Consider the following 25,822-nt stretch of genomic DNA (forward strand, 5'->3'; position numbering starts at 1 on the left):
GAGGAAGTCTCTTTTCCCCTCTGCTTACAGTTAGCAGCAGAAAGCCTCCTTCCCCAAGAGCCATTGCACAAAGTTCATTTCTTGTCTGATTCCTGTTTATACCTGCCAGTTTTGAAGCACAGCTTATGTTCTCTTTGCCTTATCCTGCAGCTTGCGGCACTTGATTCCCTACTTCCAAGTTTCGGGGTGCAAAGCTTAGCATCTCCTTTAAAGGGGCGCTACTGCTAAGTTCTTTGTCTGTCCCAACTTCTCATTGTTTATTAAATTCATATGTCATCTTTTCTCGCAAGGGATAAAACACTTAAAATATCATAAATAAATAAATAAATAAATAAATAAATAAATAAATAAATAAATAAATAAATAAAAACGGATCCCAATAATGTGATGGGTTCTGGATATGAAGAGGTTAATAAAAGTAGAGTATTGGAATGGTTTCAGTTCTACATTGTTCCCAATTGCATCTAACATCCTACTGCTTTGGGGGGGCGGGGGGGAATCAGTTTTAAGGGGCTGCGTTCACGTGGTGCTTTTACACTATGCTGAGGATGATTAGCGTGAGTTGTGTGAACTTTTTTGGCGCAGTCTTCCCCTGCACGCCTCTTGAGCTGAAGAATCCTGTGCAAGTCGAAAGCTGGCGCCGTTTGGAACTGGAGCGAGCCGCAGCGGCGCTTCGTGGGAATCGGGGCGGGAGGGACGGCCGAGACGCGTGTCTGGAGGGAGACACTGGCGGAGGCCGGGCTGTTGTGGGGCGTTTCTGGCTCGGCCCGCAGAGGAGGAGCAGGAAGGGACGTAGGGGAGTTGGGGGGGAGAGGTGTCCGCCCAGCAGCCGGCTCCCTCCTTCACTTTCTCGGTGCGGCTGAGCGCGGCGCAATGGGGGGCATCGAGTGGGCCATGTGGGCGAACGAGCAGGCGCTGGCCTCCGGCCTGAGTGAGTTTTTTTGGGGGGGTGGGGGGATCCGAGGAGGGAGGGGGGATGGACATCAGCATCACTCCTTGCCAAGTGGAGCCAAAGGGTTCCTGGGCAAGTGCAGAGTGTCCTTGTCGCCCCAGGCAAGGAAAAGCGGGCGATGCCAGGTTATAAATTGTTCTGAGCCACCTTCCCGAAATCTTTCCTTCGCGAAAGAATTCGAGTCTCTCCAGCAGGTTTGTGGCCCGGGAGTCCTTTCTTCCTCCTCCAATTCCCCACCACTGTCGTGGTGTGGTTAAACCAGAGTAAATGAAGGAATCTGCACCTTGCCCATTGCAAGGGGCTCCATAATCTCAGTCCATTTGCTTTGTGCCTGAGTGGGTGGAATTAAAAAAATTGGGGCGCATCTTTTAGTGGAGTAGCTTTGGGCTGGGGAAAGCAGGGGGGCCGGGTTAAATGTGAGCGAGAGAGAGCCTGCCTGTGAGTTTGCAGAGCCAAGACTGAAATTATCAACCCCTTAAGTTCTCCCTTCTTTTAAAAAAATAAACAAAATGTATTTGTTCCTAAACGTTGAGCATTCCAATTAAACGTGCTTTTGTGAAATTCCCAGTGTCAGTGGCCAGCAATGATAAGCCCTATTCCCCAGTAATCTCAAATTAGTCTTGATGGAACCGAATCTTAATCTTTGAATTTGCATAGTGACGGCAACAGTTTTCACTCGTGTTTCAGCTCTGCCTTGCCATCGGGTTTGTGTGTGTGTGTGTTGTGACTCTCTCTCCTGGATGTATTTCATTGCTGTGTGGGAGAGCAGTTCACCTGCCCTGTAGTGGTTATACACATAACACCCTCCTTTTTTTGATGGGGGCATCCTTTTTAATTGGGGCACGAAGGAGACTTCTAGATTTTTGGAGGGGAAAGGACTTTAACCTGGCTTGGCTGTGACCATCAGAACCAAGGAGATTTTTGTGCTTTCCTTTTGAGGAAGTGCAGTGGATGAAAATAAGGAAGGAAACTTGATGTTGCCATTAGCCCAGGAGTGATCTGTGCAGGCTAGGGCATTTGCAAGCACATAGCCTTCCATTTTCCTGTTAGTTAAGGTGGAGTAATCAAGAGCCATATTGTGTATCCATATTCAAAATCATTAGGGCTGATTAGTTGGCCAGCATCACTCAATAGGACTTCTTGCAGTAAGGAAAGTGATGGGGAAAGTGTGTGGTAACATTTGCTTTGATGGACCAGACTTCCCTGCACACAGAATAAATGTTCATTAAATAGTCAGCAACATATAATCTTCCTACAAACAAATCAGGTTGATTCCTCAATATATAGGTTGTTTGGAAGCAGCCTGAGACTCTATCAAAATGGACAGCCCACAAGCATCCCAAATGAGGTTTTTTTACTGGGCGCATTGCTTAGCATCCTGCATCTGTTTGAGACAGCCCCTGTACATAAGCGAAAGGGACCCCAGGCATTTGGTGGCTGAAGGTTACTGTTGCTGACAATCCTGAGATCCATAAATGAAATAATATTTTTAATTGTAACTGGGGTTTAAAAAAACATTTTAACTATTTTAGAACACTTTAAAAAAATGTGTTTGCCAACCTGGACTCCTTCAGGAGGAAGGGGGGATATAAATTCAATACATAATAAATAATCAGAACCCAAGGGACTACAGCTGAGCATTCAACAGAAATGTGTAAATGTATCCAACTTGTTGTCATTATAGACTTAGTGAAATAATTTCATATTTTATACCTTTGATAGCACAAATTCTTTTTTTCAAATTTCCGCACCACATTTAAAGCATGTGGCTTCCATCAAAGGATCCTGGAAGCTGCAGATTGTTAAGGGTGCTGGGAACTGCAGCTCTGTGAGGGAATAAACTACGTTTCCCAGGATTCTTTAGAGGAAGCAATGTGTTTGAAATGTATGGTGTGTACACAGCCCCAGTCTAAACATTGTACTGTTGCTTTGCATCTGTCAATTGTTATGTACTGTACGTCGTTCATACCTAAAACATGTACTCTCAACATAATGGATAGTTTTGCCTTGAGGCAATGTGAAAACTGGACGTATGTTTGTGTGCAAATACTTGCACTTCTGGCTGCAAGTGCAGTTGTTGAATTGGAGAGACATAACATCGGCACATAGTCTGTGTTAATTTGCGTGTGCCCCTCAGTCTTATTTTTATGTAAAACAAAAGCCAAGACTCTAAAAATAAACAAATCTAGTTCACAGATAAAGCTTTCAATTAATCCTGGGATATAATTTAGCCCCTAAACAGACAGCATCTTTAAAAAGAGAGAATTTCATGGTACCATAAAGATAAAAAGATTTCTTGCAGCATAAACTTTCATAGACTAGCTTTGTGGAGTGTTTATTTCTACGGCATGCTACAGTAAATTGTTTTGTCTCTAATTTCCCACAAGACCCTTCCTTGTTTTCACTGCACCATTATTTGGATCTTTTGAAGCTGGTATCTTAAGATGACGCGGAGCTCCTGCATCTTTGCCAGCTCCTTTAATTCCTGCATAGTTCGGCCTTCGTGCTGTAATCACAGCAGTGCACAGAACATCCCGTTTGCTTCCACAGGCCTGCTGGTTCAAGTGTGCTCGAATGCGTCCATCTGGCGCTCTGCTTGATGCATCCCAGATGTCCGCCTGGCTCCTTTCAGACAAGGAGAGCCTGGCGGCACAGCCATGGCAAGTTCTTGCTTTTTAAAACTTTAGTTGCCCTGTGAACCAAAACACAAGAGGCAGCAGAAGGGAGCTGTTTCTGGCTGCTTTCTTGAAATGATTTTGCCGCTGGGAGCCTCATATGCTCCCTTGACAAAATAAGAAATGCTGCCCAGGTCAGAGAAACCAGCAGCCCCAGCCTTGAGTGCTTTTGCTGCAGAAGTGGGCTTGTCCGTACATACAGAGAAAGTTCCTTTAATCTGGGTTAGTGGAGGGCTTATGACCTAGCACCTTGCAAAAACTTTTTCATGAAATCAGTGCTTGCTCCTGTTCCACACCCACCCAGAGCAGTCAGGTGGTGAGGCAATTACAGACTGGGAGAAGGTTTCACTTCTTGGTTCTTCTTCCTTGCAAAAGATCTGATGGTGGTAAACTGGCCTTGTGGGAATTTCCCTGCAGTCAGGTGACCTAGTAGGAAGTGAGGCTCTAAAGGAAAGAGACCTGTCTGCTAGATCAGGCCAAAGGGGACCCATCTAGTTCAGACTCCTTTTTGCACTGTGGCCAACCAGATGCCCCAGTGGAAACCAGGGGCAGACTCTGGTCTTTCACCTGCACCCTGTGACAAGACCCAAATTTGGCATGTTTCCACCCATCGCCTCCCATTCTACACATGCACTACATTATAGCTGTGACTCCCTATGGGACACACTTGGCTCGGCTCCCACTGCGGGGGAACCGGCTGTGCTGCCCTAAATCTGCCTCTATGGGAACTGCCCCCTCCCCCCCCCACACAAACTTGGCTTATCTAGCACAATATTGCCTACGCTGGTTGGCAGCAGTTCTCCAGGGTTTCAGGCAGGAGTCTTTCCTATCTGTGCTCAGAGATGAAGGGGGTTGAATCTGGCAGGTGCTCTGCCACTGGGTTATGGCCCTTCCCTGAGCTTATATCTGCCCCCTGCCCCCCACCCCCACCCTAAAGATTTCTTCCACTTTTGCAAACATTGGAGTTTCCCTGATGCCTCCTTCCCTCTTACACCAAGAGGGTGACATTTTTGACTATGCAAGCACCAGCAGAAACAAAGGTTATGATCTGATCCCAGAGGCTGTAGCATACAGGCATTGTGTGACTCTTAGCCACTGATAGCCTCCTCCTCTGTGAATTAGGTAGTCTAATCCTCCTAGAAGGACATGAGAAAAGGGTGTGTGGAGCAAGACTAAGGGAGTTCTTGTCCAGGAACACAACCAGATGACTTCCGCCACAAGGATATAAGAAGAAAGCACCCTGTCAGATCAGGTCACAAATGTAAATTAATACAGCCTCCTCCTTCACAAGTGGAGTGTAACATGTGGCTAAGAAGAGATGTTTCAGGTAGGTCAGACTAGAAGCCTAGCTAGGGAGAAGTCCTGAAGTCCAGCCTCTCACAGCATCCAACCAGATAGATGCCTTTGGGGAGCTCACAAGCAGGGAGTAAAAGGATAAAAGCCCTCTCCTGCTTCTGCTTCCCCAGGAGCTCTTTTTGTGTGTGGGGGGGGTAGTCTGCCCTTGAACCTGGAGGTTCTATTACCATGGGTTGTGGTCTGCAGTTGATAAAAGTCTCCCCTGAATTGGCCTCGCCTCTCTCCTTTTAAAAGTCATTGAAGTGAGGGGCCATTTCCACAGCCCCTGTGGCTGTAAATTCCACAAATGAATGACGCATGGGGGGGGGGGAAGAATCCTGCCTTTTATCTGCCCTGAGTCTACTGCCAATCATTTTCACTGGGCAACTCCAAGCAAGTAATTCTTTCTTAACAAACAGCTCCCCATCCCCATTCAAAGCTGGGCAGTGTGGAGCCTGAGGGAACATTAAGAGCAAGGCTGAGATAATGTGTGAAAAGTGCTGTGAGCAATTAAAGAATGCCTTGCAGCACAAATTATTATCTGCTGCTGTGGGTGCTCCTTGCCCTCACACGTTTTCAGTGAAATAGCAAAGACAAAGTTTCCTCTGAACATGCACAGAGTATCATTCATGGAAAGCAGAAAGTTAAGAAGCAGGAATTCCTGGAGGTGGGGAATGGCTGTTTCTTTGGGAGTTAATCTCTGCCTCTATCAAAGGCCCTTCCTTTGTTTCTCAACCTGCCTTTTTGCCAAAGAGCATTGTGCATATTTCTGTGCTGATTTTATCCTCACAACAATCCTGTGGGGAAGGCCACCCTCCCTGAGCTGCATGGCTGGGTAGGGAATGGAACCTGGGTCACGCTGGTCCCAGTGCAACACTTTCTGATGGATGAGTGGGGAACATTTGCCAGTCCAAGGGCCGCATCTCCTTGTGGGAAACCGTCTGAGGGCCGCATACCAATGGTGGACAGAGCCAGAGCCAAAAGTGGGCAGAGCAGCAGATGCAGATTTTACTCTGGGCACAGCGGGCTAGTTTTTACATACACACTTAGCTACCCAGCTCTCTCCATCCTCCAAGTAGGCAGGTAAGAGGCATTCCTAGAGATCAAGGACACATTGCAGCCACCCAAGGAAGGAGCAAAGCAGGATTGGGGAACGGTGTGGCCTGTGGAGAATGCTAAGGGGCAAACAGAGAGGGCTGCATAAAGCCCCTTGGCCACAGGTTGCCCACCCTGCTCCAGCCACTGCACAGCATCACACAGACTCTCTAATTTTAAGTGGCTTTTCTGCTCTTAATTTATTTTTCTCCCGTAATAAATACATCAATAAATGTTGGACCATGAATTGTGAGCTGTGGGCTCCTTACATTTGTTTTGCTTGTTGGATTTTTCTTCCTTTTCAGTGTTGATTTGTGGTGGACTGTGGTTACCGGTAGGTAAGCTTGTCATTTTTTTCTTTTCCCCTTTTAGTTCTAGTGACTGGTGGGATCGTGGCAGTTGCTGGACAGTTCAAAAACTGGCAGTTTGCAGCCTATTCAATGTATCCTTCCATATGATATCTCTCTCCCTTCTTCTCCCCCCCAACCCCCCCCCCCCGGATTCTGTAGCCGCAAGATGCCTTGTGATTCTGTTGGTATCACATAATCAAATAGGTGGGAGGCACTTCAAAATCCATATAGTCCAACTTCCTTTTGACCAGTTCCCCAGATGGTACAGCATGAATAAACTGGGGTTTTTCTTAATCTGGTTGTGTGTGTGTGTGTGCTTGCAGAAGTCTAGTGATTACAAAATTGGAATTTCTGTGACTGAACAATTTAGACACTTCCCAGCACTTAACAAGAGGTGGAAGCAAGGTTCCATTGGCCAAATGATGTCAAGGAAATAAAAAATGGTCGCTTTGCTTAATGCAGGCGTTCTGCAGAAGTATGAGGATTGCAAAATGTGGAATTTCTGTAGCTGCACCATGGAAAGAGGGAAGAAGGTAGGTTCTGTTTAGTAAATGGTGTCCAGGAAGTTGCAGTTCCATAGCCAATCACTGGCTGCTGGTGAAAGGGCAGAGCAGAAAGGACTGAGTTGGCTTGTAGGTTGTGCAAAGGAACAATGTGCACATGGAGTGGCATCCTGCTGCTTGTGGGTTTGAGCCTGCCAGTCAGTGAGATCAAGCTCTCCCCCAGTTCAACCAGATGCCCTTGTGCAGTTTGGTACTTCTCAGACTCAGTTTCCCACACGTAACACAGCAGTCAGAGGGGCTTTGTTTGCAGGAGCTGTTGAAAGGGTGAAATGGAAATGACCTTATCCTCCTCCGATCTTTGGGTTATAGTGGGGGGATAAAACCGAGCAAAGAATTTGCAAAGATTTGGCCTGATGAGTTCAAACCAATATGAAATCCAGCCTGGTCTGTTCTCTCTCCTGTCCCTGGACCATGTGTCCAGTTTTTCTGCTCTTCTACTTTCCTCAAAACTTTGGTGTTTGCTTAAAGTGGTTTTACTCCACTCTTTATCTGAAAAGACTCCCAGAGCAACCTAGGTGTGATTAATAAAAAACATGACCATCCCTGCCCACAGACATGCAATTTAAAAGACATGGCACAAAGGTAAAGAGGAATGGGATGGGAAAGGAAGAGGGGGAAAGCAAATTTTACAACCAGTTCTTAAAGGCACAAGGGCCATTTTATTCCTTCATCTGATTCCTGGTGCCCTTGTGTGAGAATCTCAGTCTGATCCAGGCTATACACATACAGTGGTACCTTGGTTTACAACCATAATCAGTTCCAGAGGTCCATTTGTAAACCAAAATAGGTTGTAACCCAAGGAGCGCTTTCGCCAATGGGGCCTCCAATTTTTCAAATTTTTGTTGGTAATCCAATTTTTTGGTAATCCCAAAAAAATGGGTTGTGATCCAAAAAAAGGTTGCAAACTGGGACACGCACTTCCGGGTTTGACATGTTGGTAATCCAAAACGTATGTAAACCAAGACATATGCAAACCAAGGTACCACTGTAGTCACATTTTGAAGGCCACATCCACAACATACATTTAAGGCACTATTATATCATTTTGTCAGTCATGGCTTCTCCCAAAGAATCCTGGGAACTGTAGTTTGTTAAGGGTGCTGGGAGCTGTTAGGAGATTCCATCTTGCCCTCACAGAACTACAATTCTCAGAGTAGTTAAATAACCAATCTTCTCAGAGTACTCTGGAAATTGTAGCTCTGTGAGGGGAAGAAGGGTTCTCCTCACAACTCTCAGTACCCTTAACAAACAAACCTCCCAAGATTCTTTGGGGGTAAGCCATGGCTGCTTATGGTGGCATAAAAGTGAGCTAAACGTGCAGGTATGACCCCAGTATTTGTCTAGCGTTTTCTATCTGCATGTTTCCCCTACAGATAACAGGTCTCGGTCTCAAGGGGCGTACAGCCTGAAATAGCTTGCAGCCGTTTCAGTTTTGGTATTTTGGGGAAATTTTTGTGTTTGCAACCACAGTGATTGCAGAAAGGGATGCAGACTTTACCTCAGCGTACAGTCTGCTTCAAACAGATCTCTCTCCATGCCTCTTCCACCCCCTCACACAGAGGAAAGATTGTGTTGAGACAAACATGTGTGCTGCATGTGTGAACTGGCTCTTTGGCTTAATATTGCTAAGATACAAACTTCCTCCAGGTCACTAGTGGGACTTTGGAAATATTTTTTGTGTTGGAAAAACACACACACAAATTGTATAACATAACATAACATAACATAACATAACATAACATAACATAACATAACATAACATAACATAACATAACATATATACATTTTTAAAAACGCTTCTCTCATTTCCCGGGACAGAGCAAAGGAGGGATTTTGGGCTGTCCTGGATATCAGGGGCTACTCAGGAGAAAGCTTTCCTAGGATAATGGGGCACGAAAGAGATACCCCCCATTCCTTAACCCTTTTCCCCAAAGAGCTGCTGGAGTCTTTATATGCCTGCTGGAGTACCCGAGGGGGAAGCGGAAAAAGGGATCTACGATGGAGCGGTGGTAAGTGTCTTTTTAAAAAAAATGCTTTATTTTTATTTATGATTTTCAGGTTTATACATTTCAATAATTTTACAGTCATTCTAACGTTTCAGAACTTGACTTCCTTCCCCCTATTTCTGTGGCTCCTTAAATTTATTTTTAATATCTTCTGCATATCCAAATTAACTTAATTTGATCATTTTTTGATCTACTTTAAATATATACTCTTATGAAACTGCATTACAATAATCCTGCCAATGTTCTTATCTGTTTACAACTTGTAAACATTCAATAAACCATTTCAATTCTTTTATAAGTATGGTGTCTAATGCCTTTTCATTTTTGACCAAGATTGTTATTGACATTGGCTTTCAAAATAGGCATTCATTTTAGTTATGCAGCTTTGTACCTGGTGTTGCTTGGGAATTCTAAGAACCCAAAACTCCAGCACACTTTTGAAATCAATGGTTACGTTCAGCGCATTTCCGAAAGGGTCAGCCTGCCATCTTCCTTCAAAATGGCATCCAGTTGTATCCAAAGATAGACAAAACCCTGCTCCTTGAGCTCGGGAACTCTCTGGTTAAAATCAATGTAGTTTCAAAAGGTTAGGTCTGCCTCCTTCATTCAGTATGGCTTTTGAGCAAGCTTCTGGGTATCACAGAACCCTTTGACAACTAGAATCTGTGTTTGTCATTGCACTCTCTCTTTTTATTCCCATCCCCAACAGTGGCCAGAAGTGCTTCACAACTGTCGTGAAGGCATTTGGACCCCTCACTAGGAATTACTACATCCGGGCTTTCCTGCACTTATGGTAAATAATTCATTCCACTTCTTGACTTGTCAGCCTTTTCAGTATTGGGGGGGGGGGGAATTAGACAAAACTTTCTGCTTTCTCTCTCCAGATAACTGATGCTCACGTCTCATGGAGACGTGTGTGTTTGTGTGTGGCCCACATACATGAAACTCACATGGAAGTCTTAACTGGATGTGGTCGAGGGGAGTGGGTCCCCTTTCCTTGGTTCTGCAATGTGGGTGGGCGTTTTGTTTACTCAATTGAATCTTAAGACGATCATAAGATGTAGGTCATGCCTCCTTCTTACAGTGCATTCTCCCTTTTTTAATAAAAAAAAACAGCAACACTATATATCTGAAGGCAATCTAGCTTATTTATTTAACAAGATTGATATAGCACTTATCCCCCCCCCAAAAAAACCCCCACAATGTTCTGGTTTATGTAAAATAATGTAAAATACTCAGAAGAAAATAGCGCTGAACTCAGCAGGCTTTTTAAAAAGTTGACGTAATGAAGCCATCAAAATGTAGATAAAATGGACAGTTTTTGTAACAATATGGATAATAAAATGATCTGTCTTGGGAGGCTTCCCAAACAGAAAAGGTTTTAGCAGGTGTCAAAAACTCTACAATGAAGGTGGCTGCCTAATAGGAACCTCACCAGGTGACCTTGAGTCAGTTGCTTCCTCTTAGTGTAACCGACCTCGCAGGGTCATTAAAAGAGGGGGAGAACCGTGTACGTCACCTTGAACTGCTTGGAAAGAAATGTGGGTTATAAATGCAATGAATAATATTAACAGTTCCTTTTCAGATCCTGGCCAGTCAGCTGGCAAGACTGTTCTTAAAGTAGGAGGGTCAGGCACAAGCTCCTGCTTTAACTTGACAACCCATTTCATGCATTTATCTTATTCAGAACAAAAGATGTATGTCATGGGGTGCAAAACTAACCTCTTGACCTCCAGGTCTGCTGCATTCCAAACCCCACCAGCCTTGGCCAGCGTGGCCAGTGGTCCAAGGATGATTGAAGACTCATAACATTTGGAGACCTGTTGGTTCCCCATCCCTGACATACAGTGTTCTGAAGAAGTGTCTGGGCAGAAATCCCTTAAATGTCTGGGGGTGGGTGGGGAGATTTTCACCTTTTGAAATATGGGAACCCTATTACCAGCATCCATTAGAGCATCACAAGACGGCATTAAAACATTCCACACATAAATCCAGGCATTGGGAGGAGACTGCCTAGCTGGACTGCTGGGATTCTTGGAAGGAATGGCGCAACACAGGTGATGCTCTGCATATTTCATTGGTGGCTGGTGCCCATTGAAACTGATAGGACAGAAGGCAGAGAGGTCAACAGTAGGTGGCGCCAGAGCCAACTAATTCTATCTTTGTCCCCATCATCCTTCTGCTGAGTTCATTGCATTATGGTTTATATGTAAATTGATTTGATAAGCTATCATAGAAGTGAGAAGTGGCTTATAGATTCTCTAAAACAAAGACAAATAAATCTCTCTCACTTATTCCTTTTTGCAGCTTGGCCGTTCCAGCAGGATTTTTACTGGCCACGATCCTCGGCACAGTTTGTCTCGCCATTGCCAGCGGCATCTACTTACTGGTAAGCAGCCCCCACCACAACCCCCATTTGACTCCTGAATTAACAGCAGCAACAGTAATAATATATACAAAGATGTCAAATAGTTAAAATGATTTATATCTAATGGATCATCCAGTGTTTAGTAAACTGAATGATTGATGAGTTAAATTTAAATAAATGTGCATTTTACCACAGTGTCGCTCTAGGTGTCCTTTTAAGATAGTCAAGGAGAAAATGGAATAAATATTTGTTTTTTGTGGGAAGAATGGTCTCAGAGGATTATTAGGTCCTTGTCCTGAGAGTTTCTAGTAAAACAGAGTCGCCCCTGTTTTAAAGCTTCAGTCAGTTTGCACAAAAGGATTCTCCCCTGTAATTTTTGCAAAGATCCAGGGCTCAGCTGTCTGATGGTTTTAGGCTGCTGGATCTGCAAGGCAACCTTTAGTTCCTGCAATCCTTTGCTTCAGAGCCTAGGAATGGCTAACAGCCCTCTAGCTCCCTCTGCTGGTCAGAGCTCATGCTACCTTTAAATACAAAATATGTTACTTCAAAACAAAATAAAAAAATTCCTTCCAGTAGCACCTTAAAGACCAACTAAGTTAGTTCTTGGTATGAGCTTTCATGTGCATGCACACTTCTTCAGATACACGAAAGCTCATACCAAGAACTAACTTAGTTGGTCTTTAAGGTGCTACTGGAAGGATTTTTTTTATTTTGTTTTGACTATGGCAGACCAACACGGCTACCTATCTGTAACTGGAACTATGTTACTTCAAGTTGATAATTGAGCATATTCCAGTATTTCATGTGGAGCAAGAAATGACGTTGTACATCCTGGGGTTTATGATGCCTAGTGTGGTGTGGCAATTAGAGAGTTGGATGAAAGAAACCTGGGAGACCAGGGCTCAAATCCCCACTCAGGAGGCTTACCTTGGGCCAGTTACCAACTCTCAGCCTAACCTACCTCACAGGGTTGTTGTGGGACTTGAATAAGGAGTAGGAGGAGAAGCATGTGTGCCACTCTGAACTCCTTGGAGAAGAAGGTGGGATATAAAAGCAATAAAAATATGATGATGATGATATTGTATTAGTATCTCATTTTCTTATAAGTTTTTGTAGAATATGTATAATTTATGTGGTGTAAAAAGCTTGTTTAATCTTAACGGGGCATTTGCTATCGCTTATTTGAGTCTAACAAGATATTCAATTTTTAAAAGTGCTGAGGCCTCAGCTTTTTACCCCGGATTTGGCACCTGAGAGAATGTATTTTTAGGACTCACACTCTTCTCTTCACAATGACATTTATTTTTAGATTCCTGTAACCCATCCTGAGACCTTATGGTGAAGGGCAGGGAATAAATCAAATAACCATAATCAGAAATGAATAGTGAAAATGTTTTGTATCCAACTGACATTTACTCAGAGTAGACCCATTGAAATAAATAGTTACATCCCTTAATTTCAATGGTTGTACTCTGAGCATGACTTACATTGGATACAACTTAATAAGTCTCTCCAAGGCAGAAATGTACTCATTTTTCCTCCAGTAAAGATTCAACACATTTCCCCTCTTCCTCTCAAATCATTATTATTTGTTTTCAAACGTGATACAAAAGTAAAAATAAAATAAACATCGAACAAAAATACAATGCAGGTCCATCGATGCATAAAGGGCATCAAGAAAAACTGAAACAACTTTTTTTAAAAAATACACAGTGTCTCTGCAATGAACTCAGTGAGGCTTACATTGCCATCAGACCGACCGAGTGGGGTGGGAGGGATGTGACTTGAATGGAGGCTATGGACAGAATGAGTCTTTGACAGAACAGGGATTTGCATCAGGGTTTACGGTAAATTCTGCCTTGAAGTGAAGTATCAGTTGCTGGGAATTGCTGGTGTAGAAAGTGCTGTTACACACTCAGGTTGTGCTTGAGGATTTACCTGTGAGAACAGGATGCTGGACTAGATGGGCCTTTAGCCTGACCCAGCAAGGCTCTTCTTAAGTTCTTTATGTTCTTATATTGAGTCCAACCATTTATTCCTCTAGTTCAGCATCATCTACACAGATGGGCAGCAGCTTTCCAGGGTTTCAGGCAGGGGACGATTACCAGCCTTACCTGGAAATGCCAGGAGCTTCTGCATGCAAGGCAGATGCTCAACCTCTGAGCTACGGCATGGACAATGTAGGGAACTTAGGAAGCTCCTTCTCCTGAGTCAGGCCATTGGTCCAACTAGCACAGTATTGTCTACACTGACAGGCAGTGGCTCTCCAAGGTTGCAGGTGGGAGTCTCTCCCAGCCCTACTTCTGTGGTAGATCATCTGCTTTACATACTGAAGTTTCCAGGTTCTATATGTGGCTCCTCCAGGGAGAATTAGGAATGTAGCCTTGCCTGAAGCCCTGAGGTGCTGTTGACAGTCAATGTGGACAATACTGAGCTAGCTCAACTAATCTCGTCTGACTTTGTGTAAGGCCTCAGACGCTTCTGTGAACCTGGGACCATGTGCATGCAGAAAATAAAAATAAAAATGGGTCTTTTCCTTGAGATACCCTTTCCTCCTCAAATCTCTCTGGGCTTTTTCCTCCAGGCTGCCATCCGTGGCGAAGAGTGGCGTCCCATCGAAGTGAGGCAACGGGAACCGCTACAAATAGGAGCCACAATTAAGCACCCTCCAACCAACCCACCCCCACGGCCTCCAGCTGAGGCTCGCAGAAAGCAAGCGGGCGAGGTAGAAGCTGCAGCCCAGGATAACCCGCTGCCTGTTGTCATCGAGGCTGAATGAATGACAGGCCGGGCTGGTGCCCTCGAAGGAACCTGAGGGGGCTTCTTTTGCTGTGCTCGGAGCAGTGGGGGAGGAGTGGCCATTTTGTGGTTGATCTTCGGATATCGTTCTCCTCTTCCAGCTCTGTTGTCTGCCTCTACAGATGCTTCTCCACAAGCCAGATTCTCCTCAGTCCTCTCACTTCTCCCAGTTTGTTCCTGGCCAGGTAGCTGCCATGCTTGTTTCACGACAGGGCCCAGAGGCGGCCATATTGTTCATCTCCAGAATACCCATTGGAGAATTGTGAAGCTCCAGGCAGGGATGACTCCAGCCGGCATCCTGAGAGTGGCAATGGCTTTCTCTTTTCTTCATGGGGAACCTTCCGTTCTCTCTAGGATTCCCCATGTTTTTACTTTGTAATAAAAATTACCTGGTTGGTTGGTTGTCTTCTTTGTATGGTTGCATTTCTTTGCTCTGTTTCACTTTCTCAGGGTTTTCTACATCCGTGGTTTATATATACATATGCATGATCTGGTTGGCTTGACTGCCATAAATTGGCAAAGCAGTCTGGCTCTCAAGCAATTGCAACTTCAGAAATTATTTGCCTCCTAAATTAGGCTGTGAGAATACCTGGTGGACAGCCACTCAGGTGTAGATTTGTACTTGTATATGCAGGTCATCTCCAGGTTAATGTGTTTGGGTTTGTTTGCTTTTTTGTGAAGTGAAGGAAGTAATTGGCTTCATTCTTTCTGAACCAGCATTTTGCGACTGGCTCCAGGTACCGCAGTGGAGGTCAGACTTCAGGCTTGAGGAAACTAATTTGTCTTTTGCTAGATCCCTGAGGTTATTTATTCATTTATTACATTTCTATACCACCTGTTCCTCCAAGGACCTCAAGGTGGTGTACGTGGTTTTCTCCTCCTCACTTTTTCTTCAGAACAACCTTGTGAGGCAGATTAGGCTGAGAGACAGTGTCACCCAATGAACTTCATGACTCAGGAGGGATTCAAACTCTGGTCTTCCAGGTCACAGTCCAACACACTTTTCGTTACACCACACTGGAACCAGGTGCAAAGAGCAGAGCGTAAAATTAAAAGAATGTGGTGCTACCAAGCAGTTCCTAAACCCAGACATTTTTTTTTCAAATACCAGAACTGAGCTGAACTCACACACCTGCCATACAACTATCCTTTACTGGTTAACCCATGTTTTCTTCATTTCAGCAATCTGATTTAATCATCATATTCTTCTCTGTATCATATTCTTGCTATCATTTTTGAACAATTGAGTGTCAGGAATCTATCTGTTGCAAATAATCTAGGGATCTGCCCATCTCTGAGTTAGTGGACCTTGGCAGTTGTAGCAAAATGCAACTTAGCTCTCCATATGCCCAATGTTTACCTGTGCTTAATGTTGGCTACCTGTTGTAAATAACATACTCGGGTGGATAAAGATATCAGCAGCTATGAGCCATCATGGCTACATCCTCTGTTGGAGGCAGTATGCATCTGGGGACTGTTTGCTGGGAATCCCAAGTGGGGAAGAATGCTGTTGCTTTAAGGTCCTGCTTGTGAGTTTCCCATTGGGGCATCTGGTTGGCCACTGTGAGAACAGGATGCTGGATTAGATGGCTTACAGACATGATCCACCAGATTCTTTTTAAGTCCTTTTTCACACAGTGCATAGTTAAAACTTTGACATTCTCTCCCACAAGAGGTAATGGTGGCCAACCAGGCTTTAAAAGAAGATAGACAAATTCATATAGGAGGAGGTTATCAATAGCTGCCTCCAGTATTGGGCAAGAGGCTGCTTAAGCCACATCCACACCATTCTTTCAAAGCATTATGATAGCACTTGAAACAGTCATGGCTTCCCCCAAATATTCCTGGGAACTGTTGTTTGTTAAGGGTGCTGAGAGCTGGTAGGAGACCCGTATTCCCCTCTCAGAGCTATAATTCCCAAAGTTCCTTGGGGCAAAGGGATTAACTACTGAAGTGTGGCTTAATTTCCCAGGGCAATTTTATTTCTGGCGCCTGAAGGTGGCGCTGCAAAATCAATGTGGCTCTATAGCATGCGCCATCTCTACAATTGGAAGCAGTAATGCCTCTGAATACCAGTTACTCAGAATCACAAGCGGAAAGAGTTCATATTCGCCAAGTGCCCCAATTTTCCAGGGACAGTTCCAGAATTACAGAAGCCATCCCGGTTTCTGATTTGATCCTGGAATGTCCCAGTTTTCCTTTTTCCTCCTCTCCACATCTTAGAGAACAATCAAAAGCATACCCTCCAAGTGTCCTGGTTTTCCAGGGACAGTCCCAGAATTACAAAAGCCACCCTGGCTTCTGATTTGATCCTGAAACACCCTTTTCCCCCCAGCCAGCACCACAGCTGCCAAGCTCAGAGAGGAGGATGAGCCAATGCTTGTCCCAAGCGACGATGGTGGCGGCTGTGGCAGAGCATCCTGTAGCCTCTCCCTGACCGCTGCTGCGGAGGTGAGGAGGGTCAGTTGGGGCGGGGAGTGAGAAATGCCCCTTTTTTCATCTGAGGAATGTTGGAGGGTATGGAGAGCTCTGTCATGCTCATGTCTTGTGTGCAGGCTTCCCACAGTCATCTGGCTCGCTGTGAGAACAGGATGCTGGGTTAGGTGGACCTGTGCTCTTACATTCTTAGATTAGTTAAAGGGAAATTCTGTGGCAGAGCATCTTGGCTGCATCCAGATGAAAGAAAGAAAGGTCTGGAACCCTGGAGAGCGGCTGCCAGTCAGTGTAGGCAACACTGAGCTAGATGGACTGAGCAAAAGGCAGCTCCCTATTTCCCCATGTACCATATTCTTCCATCTATAAGATGCCCCCATGTATAAAACGCCCCCTAAATTTTGCCATTATTTTTTAGGAAACAAACCTAGTCTTATACACAGAAAAATACAGTAATAGTCCAATTGTGTGTGTATGTGTGTGTGTGCGCACAATTTACAAGTTTGTGTTTTATCTTGGTTTTTCAGTGATGTTATAAAAGTGATTAGTGCTTTGTGAGTCTGTGCCTGTGGTGGGTGTGGCTAGATGTGTGTGTGCACAGCTGCAGTCAATTCAGGCCACTTTCCCACCACTGAATTGATCAGTAGGGTTGGCACCAGTGGGAAATGCTCCTTAGCACACTTTTACTGAAGCATCTCAAAAAGGATGCATAGAAGGGCAGCAAACACTGTGGCAGCTTTTTTACAAGGAAAACTTCAGCACATTTGTGGTTGACTGAGGTTGGGGTGGGGGGTAGAACATGAATTAAGAGGGTTATATAATTATGCATACTGTGGATAAAGTAGACAGAAGCACTTTATCCCATACTAACCCTCAAGGTCATCTCCATGATATTGATTAACAAGCAATGATGTAGTTGTTGTTTGTGAAAATTTAGGGGGAGCACAGCTCTGGGACTTTTTTTAGAGCAGGAGTGAAGTCAATGATGTCAACTGTCTTAAGTGTCAAGGAAACCGCTCTGGCAAGTGAATGAGGTGATAAGGAGGCTTTCAAGTTTGCTTTTCTTTTTTGAAGATATAGTCTGTGGTTCCAATGAATAACTATGGGCTACATGCATTTCAGCTGCCTGAAGACCTTTTTGTTGCAGCTCAGTGTGTGTTTTGCAAATGTAGCCAGTCAGAAGCAAGCATGGCTAACTTCTGTGCAGCTTAAGGTAAAGGTGAAGGGACCCCTGACCATTACCTAAGAGTCGTGACCAATTCTGGGGTTGCGGCGCTCATCTCGCTTTATTGGCTGAGGGAGCCGGCATATAGCTTCCGGGTCATGTGCCCAGCATGACTAAGCCATTTCTAGCGAACCAGAGCAGCGCACGGAAACACCGTTTACCTTCCCGCCAGAGTGGTATCTATTTATCTACTTGCACTTTGACGTGCTTTCGAACTGCTAGGTGGGCAAGAGCAGGGACCGAGCAACGAGAGCTCACCCCGTCTCGGGGATTCAAACCGCCGACCTTCTGATCGGCAAGTCCTAGGCTCTGTGGTTTAACCTACAGCGCCACCCACGTCCCAAGTGCCACCCACACCACTCTTAGGTAATTATGCACAATCATACGAATTCTGAGCAGTTGGGTCTAACGCTTTGTATGTTTACCGTGCACGCTTGTATATAATGTTTGATGAAGCTGCTTCCATTTTGGAGCTTTCCTTGTGAGTGGGGGCTGTCATGCTGAGCTAGTGTATCAAAATTCACTGTTGGTGAGAGATGCAGAGCGAAATGAGGTAAGTGATTTGCAGAAAATGATTTCACTGGATTTTCTGTCATAAGATGGGATGGTGGTCAACAGAGGAGGAGGAGGTCTTTCAATAACTATCCGCCATTACTGAGAACATAAAAGAGCTGTGTTGAATCAGTCCAAAGTCCTGTCTTGTCCAGCCTCCTGTTAACCAGCTGGCTATTGAAAGCCCACAAGCTGCAGCAATTGCCCCACTTGTAATTCCCAGCAACTGGTATTCAGAAGCAGTTCTGCCTCTGAGAGTGAAGGTGGAACATAGTCACCATTGATAGCCTTGTGCTCTATTTATTCACCCAATCCTTTTTTTTAAGTCATCCAAGTTGGTGGCCATCACTGCTTCTTGTGGGGGCAAATGACACGGTTTATCTATGTACTGCTTGAAGCTGACCTTTCTTTTGCCTGCCCTGAATCTTCCAACCTTCAGCTTTTGAGTGGAGCCTGCAGTTTCATAGGCAGTCTACCTTGTAGTGCCACAATCTGGTTGAGCAACAGTGGGAGAGGGATCTTGCCTTCAAGCCCTGCCTTGGGGCTGCGTGAAGACACCTGACTGACCACTGCTGCGTGGAGGAGGATGGACCTTTCGTTTTATTTCTGAACTTTCCTTATGTTTCTGATTCCCTATGAAAATTGTGCTTTCCACTACAACAGGCCCCTTGGTTCACACATACATCCCGGTTGTATGAAGCCATTTGCTCAGCATGGCTTGTGTTCTGGTTTGTGTTGCTCAGGGGGCAGGGGACCTTTTTCACTCCAAGGTCCACGTTCCCTTCTGAGTGACTTTCCGGGGGCCACACGCCAATGGCAAAAGTGGGCAGGACAACACATGCCAAGCAAGGCCAGTGAGGGGTGTAGTGACCTTCAGATCTCTCAAGAGAGACCTGCACTGTAAACAAAACAGTCAAGAGTCCCAAAGGCTTTCATAGAGAAATAACATTTTATTTTAATGCAATTTATGAAACAATTTCACACTGGAGGAAGCCTCTGCATCCCAGTCTGGGTGATACCTCCTCCTACTAGGGGTTGTTTGTTTGTTTAGTGTCACAATAAATACATTTGCATAAATAACTTAATAATTTAGACATATAATTAGATATTTAGAGATAAAAACATATCAATTAAAAGCACCACAAGACATCAAATAAATAAGAGCACCTATCCATTAGATATTGAGACCAAAAAATAAATTAATTGATTGGAACTCCCTGAAGCAATCTGATAAATAAGAGTTCCAATCCATGGCTGGAAAAGCAAAAATGAATCAAAACCACACAGTATGCATCACTTGTTGTTCCACACACCCACAGCCAGACCGTGCAATGTTGAAACCTGGTGTGGGAGGTGACATCCAGCAATTGTCAGGGAGAAAAGTCACGGGTTGCTGGCACAAGGTTAGAAATGTATAGGCAGTGTCTCCCAGCATCTCTGAGAGCAGCACTTTGGGGAAGGGAGCGCAGGGGTTGCTACTCTTGGGAGAGCAATGGTGAAATTTATTGATTTTTAATATTTAAGCACAGAGGACACACAGGTCTTACTGGAAAAGCCAAATAACTTGGTAGCAACAGCTAAAGCATCTCACCCTGATGATCTGTTGCAGGTTTCCTGAACTAGTAAGGAATGCAGAGCTACTGAGAGTTTCATCCCAAGCAAACTCCTCACCCAGCGCCTTCCAGCTAAGGAACGCAGCAAGGTTCCTCAAAGACTTGAGTCCTGGGCATGTCACACAGTTGCGCTAAACCAGCCACTGCCTGGCGCAGCAATGTCAAGCACCAGTTTTCTTTTTAGTATGATGCTCGGCACTCTGGAATTAGACAGCTGTAACAGAGGGTTGAGCTGGGTCTTCCACCTACAAGGCCCATTTCTGCCACAAGAAGACATTGCGACCATTTCTGTTATGATGTGATTGGCAGGTTAGCATGCTGCACACCAGCACCTAGCTGAAGCTGACAATCGCACCAGGCCACAGGATTGGCTGTGCTTATCAGCTGCAACAGACAGCCAAGCCATGGGATCCCTGCTGCAGTTTGGCATATTTGGTCAGGCTGTTTGCTGGCACACTTTTGCCAAGATTGTCCCTGCTGTGCTGGGGGTTGGTGCTGTCCTGGATAATGTCTCAACTCAAATCAACTTAACTCAAATGTCTCAAAAATACATCACAGTTGAGGTCTTATCAAGGAGGACAGAAAGGCCCAGTGAAATTCTGACAGCGTGTGCAGGGTTTTTGAAGCATTTGCCTTCATTTTTGAGGTGGCTGAGGGGGCGTTTCCTTTCTTTCATTCCACAAATTACCTCAGGAATGGTCTGCACTCTGCAGCCACCCCAGCTGCCAACATGTCAGTCAAAGCTCAGGAGAAGACCTCATGAGGTAGCTCCGCCCATGGGGCTTTCTCAGATCAGAAAGTGTGGGCAGCTGGTGGGTGCCGAGGAGTGCTGAGGAAACATTTTACCAGTAAGTAAGAAAGTAAATATGTAGTGTCCTCAGCCACCACAGATGGATAAGGTAAGCTCAAAGCCCCACGCCCAGAAAAAGTTCTAAAATGCCCTGAAAACAAAGCAGGAAAATGTAAGCTTCTTTTCAAAAGGGAAGAAAGATTTTCTAGGGAGTGGGGGACACATTTCAAGACAGCACCAGCTGGGATTTGGGCAGCAAGAGATCACAGATATGGACTCAGTAAATTCTCGGCAAAGCCTTGGAGAGCTACTAGGGAACAAAATCAATAAATAACCAGAACAAGCACTTGATAACTTCAAACATAAATAATATAAATACAAACACTAATAAATAAATAGGTTAAAAACAATCATATGGGGAGGAGCTACCAGGATCAGTCCCTTCAATCAATGCATGTTTTGCTGGTCCATTTGGGTGAATAGGGCGCTGCCTGCCTTCTTACTTGCAAACAATCAGAAAGTGGCTCTGCCTGTCATTGGCTGTGCCACCACCTTCTGTTGGTTTCCCTGCCTGCTGCCTCACCAGCCTCAACTGGCACCAGCCACCAGCGCAATCTGCCTGACAGGTAGAGAGTAAGGAGGACTTCAAAAGATACTGTTGCCTTAAGCACCTCTACCACTGAGCTACAGCCTTTCCCCTTATTCCTAGGATGCAAAAGGGTAGCCAATGTTACTTTGCTACAGCAAAAGCAATGCAAGAGTCTTGTGGCATTAGAAGAGCACTGTGGTCCATGGAAGCTACTGCCATTTTAAAAAGAAAAATCTTTAAGGTGCCACAATATATATATATATTTTGCTCTTAGGACTGCAGTTTCTCCATTGCTCCCTCCTGGTGAAAAAGTGCTGACATGTCCCAAGACTGTCATCTGATGGGTGGGACCAGGGGCTCTAGGCTATGAGGGGGAGTAGGGATAAGGGAACCTGATTAAAATCCCTTCCTGACCTCCAGGGATGACTCAGAGCTGTTGGGCAGCAATTTTGTTATCATCATTACATTGATACCCCGCCCTTCCTCCCAAAGCAACCCAAAGGGGCAGGACCACAATAATCCTTAGAGTTGAAATGAACAAGTGCTTTAAAACAAACACAATGACTGGGACATGTGATGCTGCTGCATTCAGAAAAACAGATTTAGATTTGGACCATGCTGCATCTGAAACTGCTCCATAGGAGCATTGGTTGTGCAGACTGTCACCCGCTCAGCTGCTGTATCGGGGGAGGACGCAGGCACAGGCCACGGGCACATCGATGTACTTCACCTCAAAGGTAAAGCCAGCGGCCTCATCATTGTGTTGGCACGGCTTGCGTCGCAGCACCATCATGTTCTGGAACACCGGCACAGAGTTGAGCGAGGTCACCTCTTGTCCTGTCTTGACATCAATGCATCCTTTGCAGAGACACTCTGCAATGGACAGTTTGCGTGGATAGCGGTCCTCATCTTCATCAATACTGGTTTAAAAAAGAATGGTTTAAAATAATAAATTATTATTATATAACGGAGAAAGAAAAGTGAGCTAGGCGAACGCAAAACCACAACAATAGCCTTAATAGCTGTCTAACTGTCATGACTTCTATCTTCCCACCCTCGAGGAATTATGGAAATTATAGTTTGTTGCAAATTCTCTTCCTTGCGCGACAAGCCGCTTTTGCTAGGACTTCTCCTTCCTCTAAGACTTCTCCTACACCTCTGGCTCTCTTGTATGAACTTGATGCACCTTCTGTTTCAACTTTTAAACACCTGTTGAAAATATTTCTATTCTGTCAGGCTTATTCTGGCAATCAGAATATATATCTCCCTAACAATTGGATGATTTCTGATTTTATCATTATAACATTTCATATTTTTATTGTAAAATCTTACATATAATTGTTGTAAACTGCTCTACATTAATAGGGGTATATAAAGATCTTTATAAAATAAAAATGATAGGATGCACCTTATTAGGGGTGTTTGGGAACAGACCCTAGCAAGAGTCGAAGAGTTGCCATGTGGGTTGGAGGACTACCATTTGGTTGTGGTGTTTAGTACATTCACATCTGTCAGTGGCAGACTTTGGGCTCTCAAATTTCAGCAGCACCCCATGTGACACTAAAATCTGGCAACCCCCTGCATCTTGTGCTCCTTTCTACAGCAGTGTGGTGCCCAGTGTGGCCACACCGGTCATGCTATCCTAAAACTGCCTCTGCACCTGTCCATCTGAGATGCTCACCCTTGCTTTTTATGTATTGTGCCCTTACCGGTATGTCCATGGTGAGATGGAGCGCTCATGGATTTCTCTGTTCAGAGTGCCCTGGACCTTCAGGTCGGGGCAGGTGGTCTCGTGGTGCCTCCGCTGCCTCCGTGGACTGGCCTCTTCACCCTCCACGTAGGGCACCAGCTGCACGGGAGCTTGGCGTTCCAACCGTGTGGCCCTGCTCCGGAACAGCGTGGGCACGTACCCTTCCTGCACATCCTCTGCGGCAAAGCAGTTCTGGTGGTGTCGGTGGTGGCCGCCCAGTCGCTTGGCCTCTGCCCAGGCAAGGAGAATCAGTGCAAGCAAAAGGGACCGCTGGAAGGGGAAGAAAGAGATGCATATAACTATACTGGAGGGATTGAAAATGGTGGTTGGAGAGAAAAGATTGTTCATTCATGCTAGGATTAATTAGGAGACATCCTTAGTTCAGCTAGTTTTGAACTTCTTTCTTACAGTATACTTAAAATAGAAGGGAGAGAGCTGTAGCTCCATGGTAGAGCATCTGCCTTGTACACAGAAAGCCCCGGGTTCAATCCCCAGCATCCCAGGTAGGGCTGGGAGAGACTCCCTGTCTGAAGCCCTGGGGAGCTGCTGCCAGTCAGTGTAGACAATACCAAACAAGATGAGCAAGGGTCTCACTCGGTACAAGGCTACTCCCTATATTCCTATGTCCCAGCCCAGAGAGAGAACTGAAGTTTTCAGATATTCTTCCTCTTGAGTATTTTTCTGTTTCCCCCCTTGTGTAGAATTTTTAGATTGTAAGCTAGTTGGGGCAAGGACCCATTTCTTTATATTCCGCAGAGCACCATGGGCACAGGTGATGCTATATGTATGTATATGTTTAAAATCATGTCTTTAGCCAAATGTGACACTTCTTTATCTTCTTGGTGTGATGTTCTGTTGGGCCTGTGAGATACTTTCTTTCTGTGTTCAGAAAAAAATAGTAACCTAAAGCTGCAATTCTAAGCACACTTTCCTGGAGTGAGCACCTTAAGGCTTAACTTCCTCTGAGTAAACACACGTAGATAATGGAACTGTAGAGCTGGAAGGGATCCCGAGGGTCATCTAGTCCAATCCCCTGCAATGCAGAAATCTCAACTTGGTCACACATGGCAGATGGCCATCCAACCTCTGCTCAAAAACTTCCAAGCAAGGAGAGCCCACCACCTCTCCTGAGAGTCTGTTTCACTGTCAAACAGCTCTTACTGTCAGAAAGTTATTCTTGATGTTGAGTCGGAATCTCCTATTTGTTTGGGTCCTAGCCTTCGGAGCAGGAGAAAGCAAGCTTGCTCCCTCCTCTGTGTGACAGCCCTTTATTTGAAGATGGTTATCTCCTCTCAGTCTCCTCTTTAGCTGGCTAAACATACCCAATTTCCTTAACCATTCCTCATAATGTTTGGTTCCTTTATTATCTTGGTCACCCTCCTGGGGCACGCATTCCAGCTTGTCAATATTTTTCTTAAACTGGAAGTAGTACTCCAGGTCTGACTAAGGCAGAATAGAGCAGGACTATTAGTTCCCTTGATCGGGACGCTATACTTCTGTTAATGCAGCTTAGAACAGCATTAGCTCTTTTTTTTGCTGCTGCATCACACTGTTGACTCATGTTAAACTTGTGGTCTACTAAGACCCCTAGATCCTTTTCGCTTGTACAGTAGTCCAGGTGTCCCCCATCTTATATTTGTACAGCTGGTTCTTCCTGTAGCATTACATTTGTCCCTACTGAATTTCATTTTGTTTGTTTTGGCCCAGTTCTCCAATCTGTTAATGTTATCTTGACTCCTGATTCTGTCTTCTGCGGTATTGGCTACAACACATAGAATTCACTGCACTTCATTTTATCATCCTACAACCCCATACACACTTCACTGGGAGTAAGTCCCATTGAACTCAGCAGGTCTTACTTCAGAATAGACATATACAGGATTTCCCCCTTCAGTCTCTCCTCAAGATCTTCCACCCGTCTTCCTCTTTCTCTCCCCCCTTCCTATTTTTTCAGATGTCTCTTCCACTGTCCCATACTAAGGGAGAACGAGTATGTTCTATTATAACCTTACTTATCCACATTTTTTGGTCCAAGGTTATTTACTTTGTGACCATTTACCAACACACTAGACTTTATCATATTGAAATAAGCCACAAATGAATCAATACAGCATATGCTTAAATGTTACAATCCTCTGATTTTAAGACAACACTTTCTTGTGAGTAAATCTCAGTTTGAAGGGAACATACACATTCTATCGAGACACAGGAACATGCCGCGAGACTGCTTAGAATCACAGCTTTAAAACAGATGTCGTTCATGTATTTGATCGAGTACAAAAGAATAATGTTCTTCAGATAGCAGTTTGACTGCCAGCCCTGTCCATATGCAAGTCATAAAAGCACTTTAGCAAATCACAACATTTAAGAAAGAAAAATAGGTCCAGACTAACGCTGACTCCAACCCATCCCATTTCCTTTCTGAAAGGCTGCTGCTTCTCCCTTGCCCTCCTCCAGCAGAGTGGAACTGTAAGAGAGTCCCTGAGCATTTCCCTCGGGCACCTGGAGGTGGCAGACATGGCATCCTTACCATCTCGGCTGATTCGAAAGTAGGTGCTGATGATGCTTAAGGTGGATTGTCCACGAGCTCCTCTTTCTCTGCCTCTTGGGCTTAGCTTCCCTTGGAGGGTGATTGTCAGTTGCAAGGGACAGGTAAACTGACTCCAGCTTGACACCTGTCTCCCATTTATATGCTGGGGAACAGGGATGTTACTTACACACCTGGAA

At 44.9% G+C, this 25,822-nt stretch overlaps 2 protein-coding genes across 2 annotated transcripts; one reads left to right on the forward strand and one right to left on the reverse strand.

Moving 5' to 3' along the window:
- The first annotated feature begins 787 nt into the window (after positions 1–787).
- CYBA (cytochrome b-245 alpha chain) lies at positions 788–14,549 on the forward strand. Its single transcript, XM_081872087.1, has 6 exons — positions 788–931; positions 6,430–6,499; positions 8,905–8,979; positions 9,686–9,769; positions 11,284–11,365; positions 13,929–14,549. Exons 1-6 carry the CDS (start codon positions 874–876, stop codon positions 14,121–14,123), a joined length of 564 nt encoding a protein of 187 aa, XP_081728213.1. The 5' UTR covers positions 788–873; the 3' UTR covers positions 14,124–14,549.
- Positions 14,550–20,515: 5,966 nt separating this feature from the next.
- On the reverse strand, positions 20,516–25,822 carry IL17C (interleukin 17C). The gene is made up of 3 exons (XM_081870533.1): positions 25,626–25,822; positions 23,055–23,365; positions 20,516–22,265 (listed from the first exon to the last, which is right to left on the reverse strand). The coding sequence occupies exons 1-3, from the start codon at positions 25,626–25,628 to the stop codon at positions 22,016–22,018; spliced, it is 564 nt and encodes a 187-aa protein (XP_081726659.1). The 5' UTR covers positions 25,629–25,822; the 3' UTR covers positions 20,516–22,015.

Source organism: Podarcis erhardii (assembly GCF_964252035.2).
Source record: "Podarcis erhardii genome assembly, chromosome: 7".
NCBI classification, from domain to species: domain Eukaryota; kingdom Metazoa; phylum Chordata; class Lepidosauria; order Squamata; family Lacertidae; genus Podarcis; species Podarcis erhardii.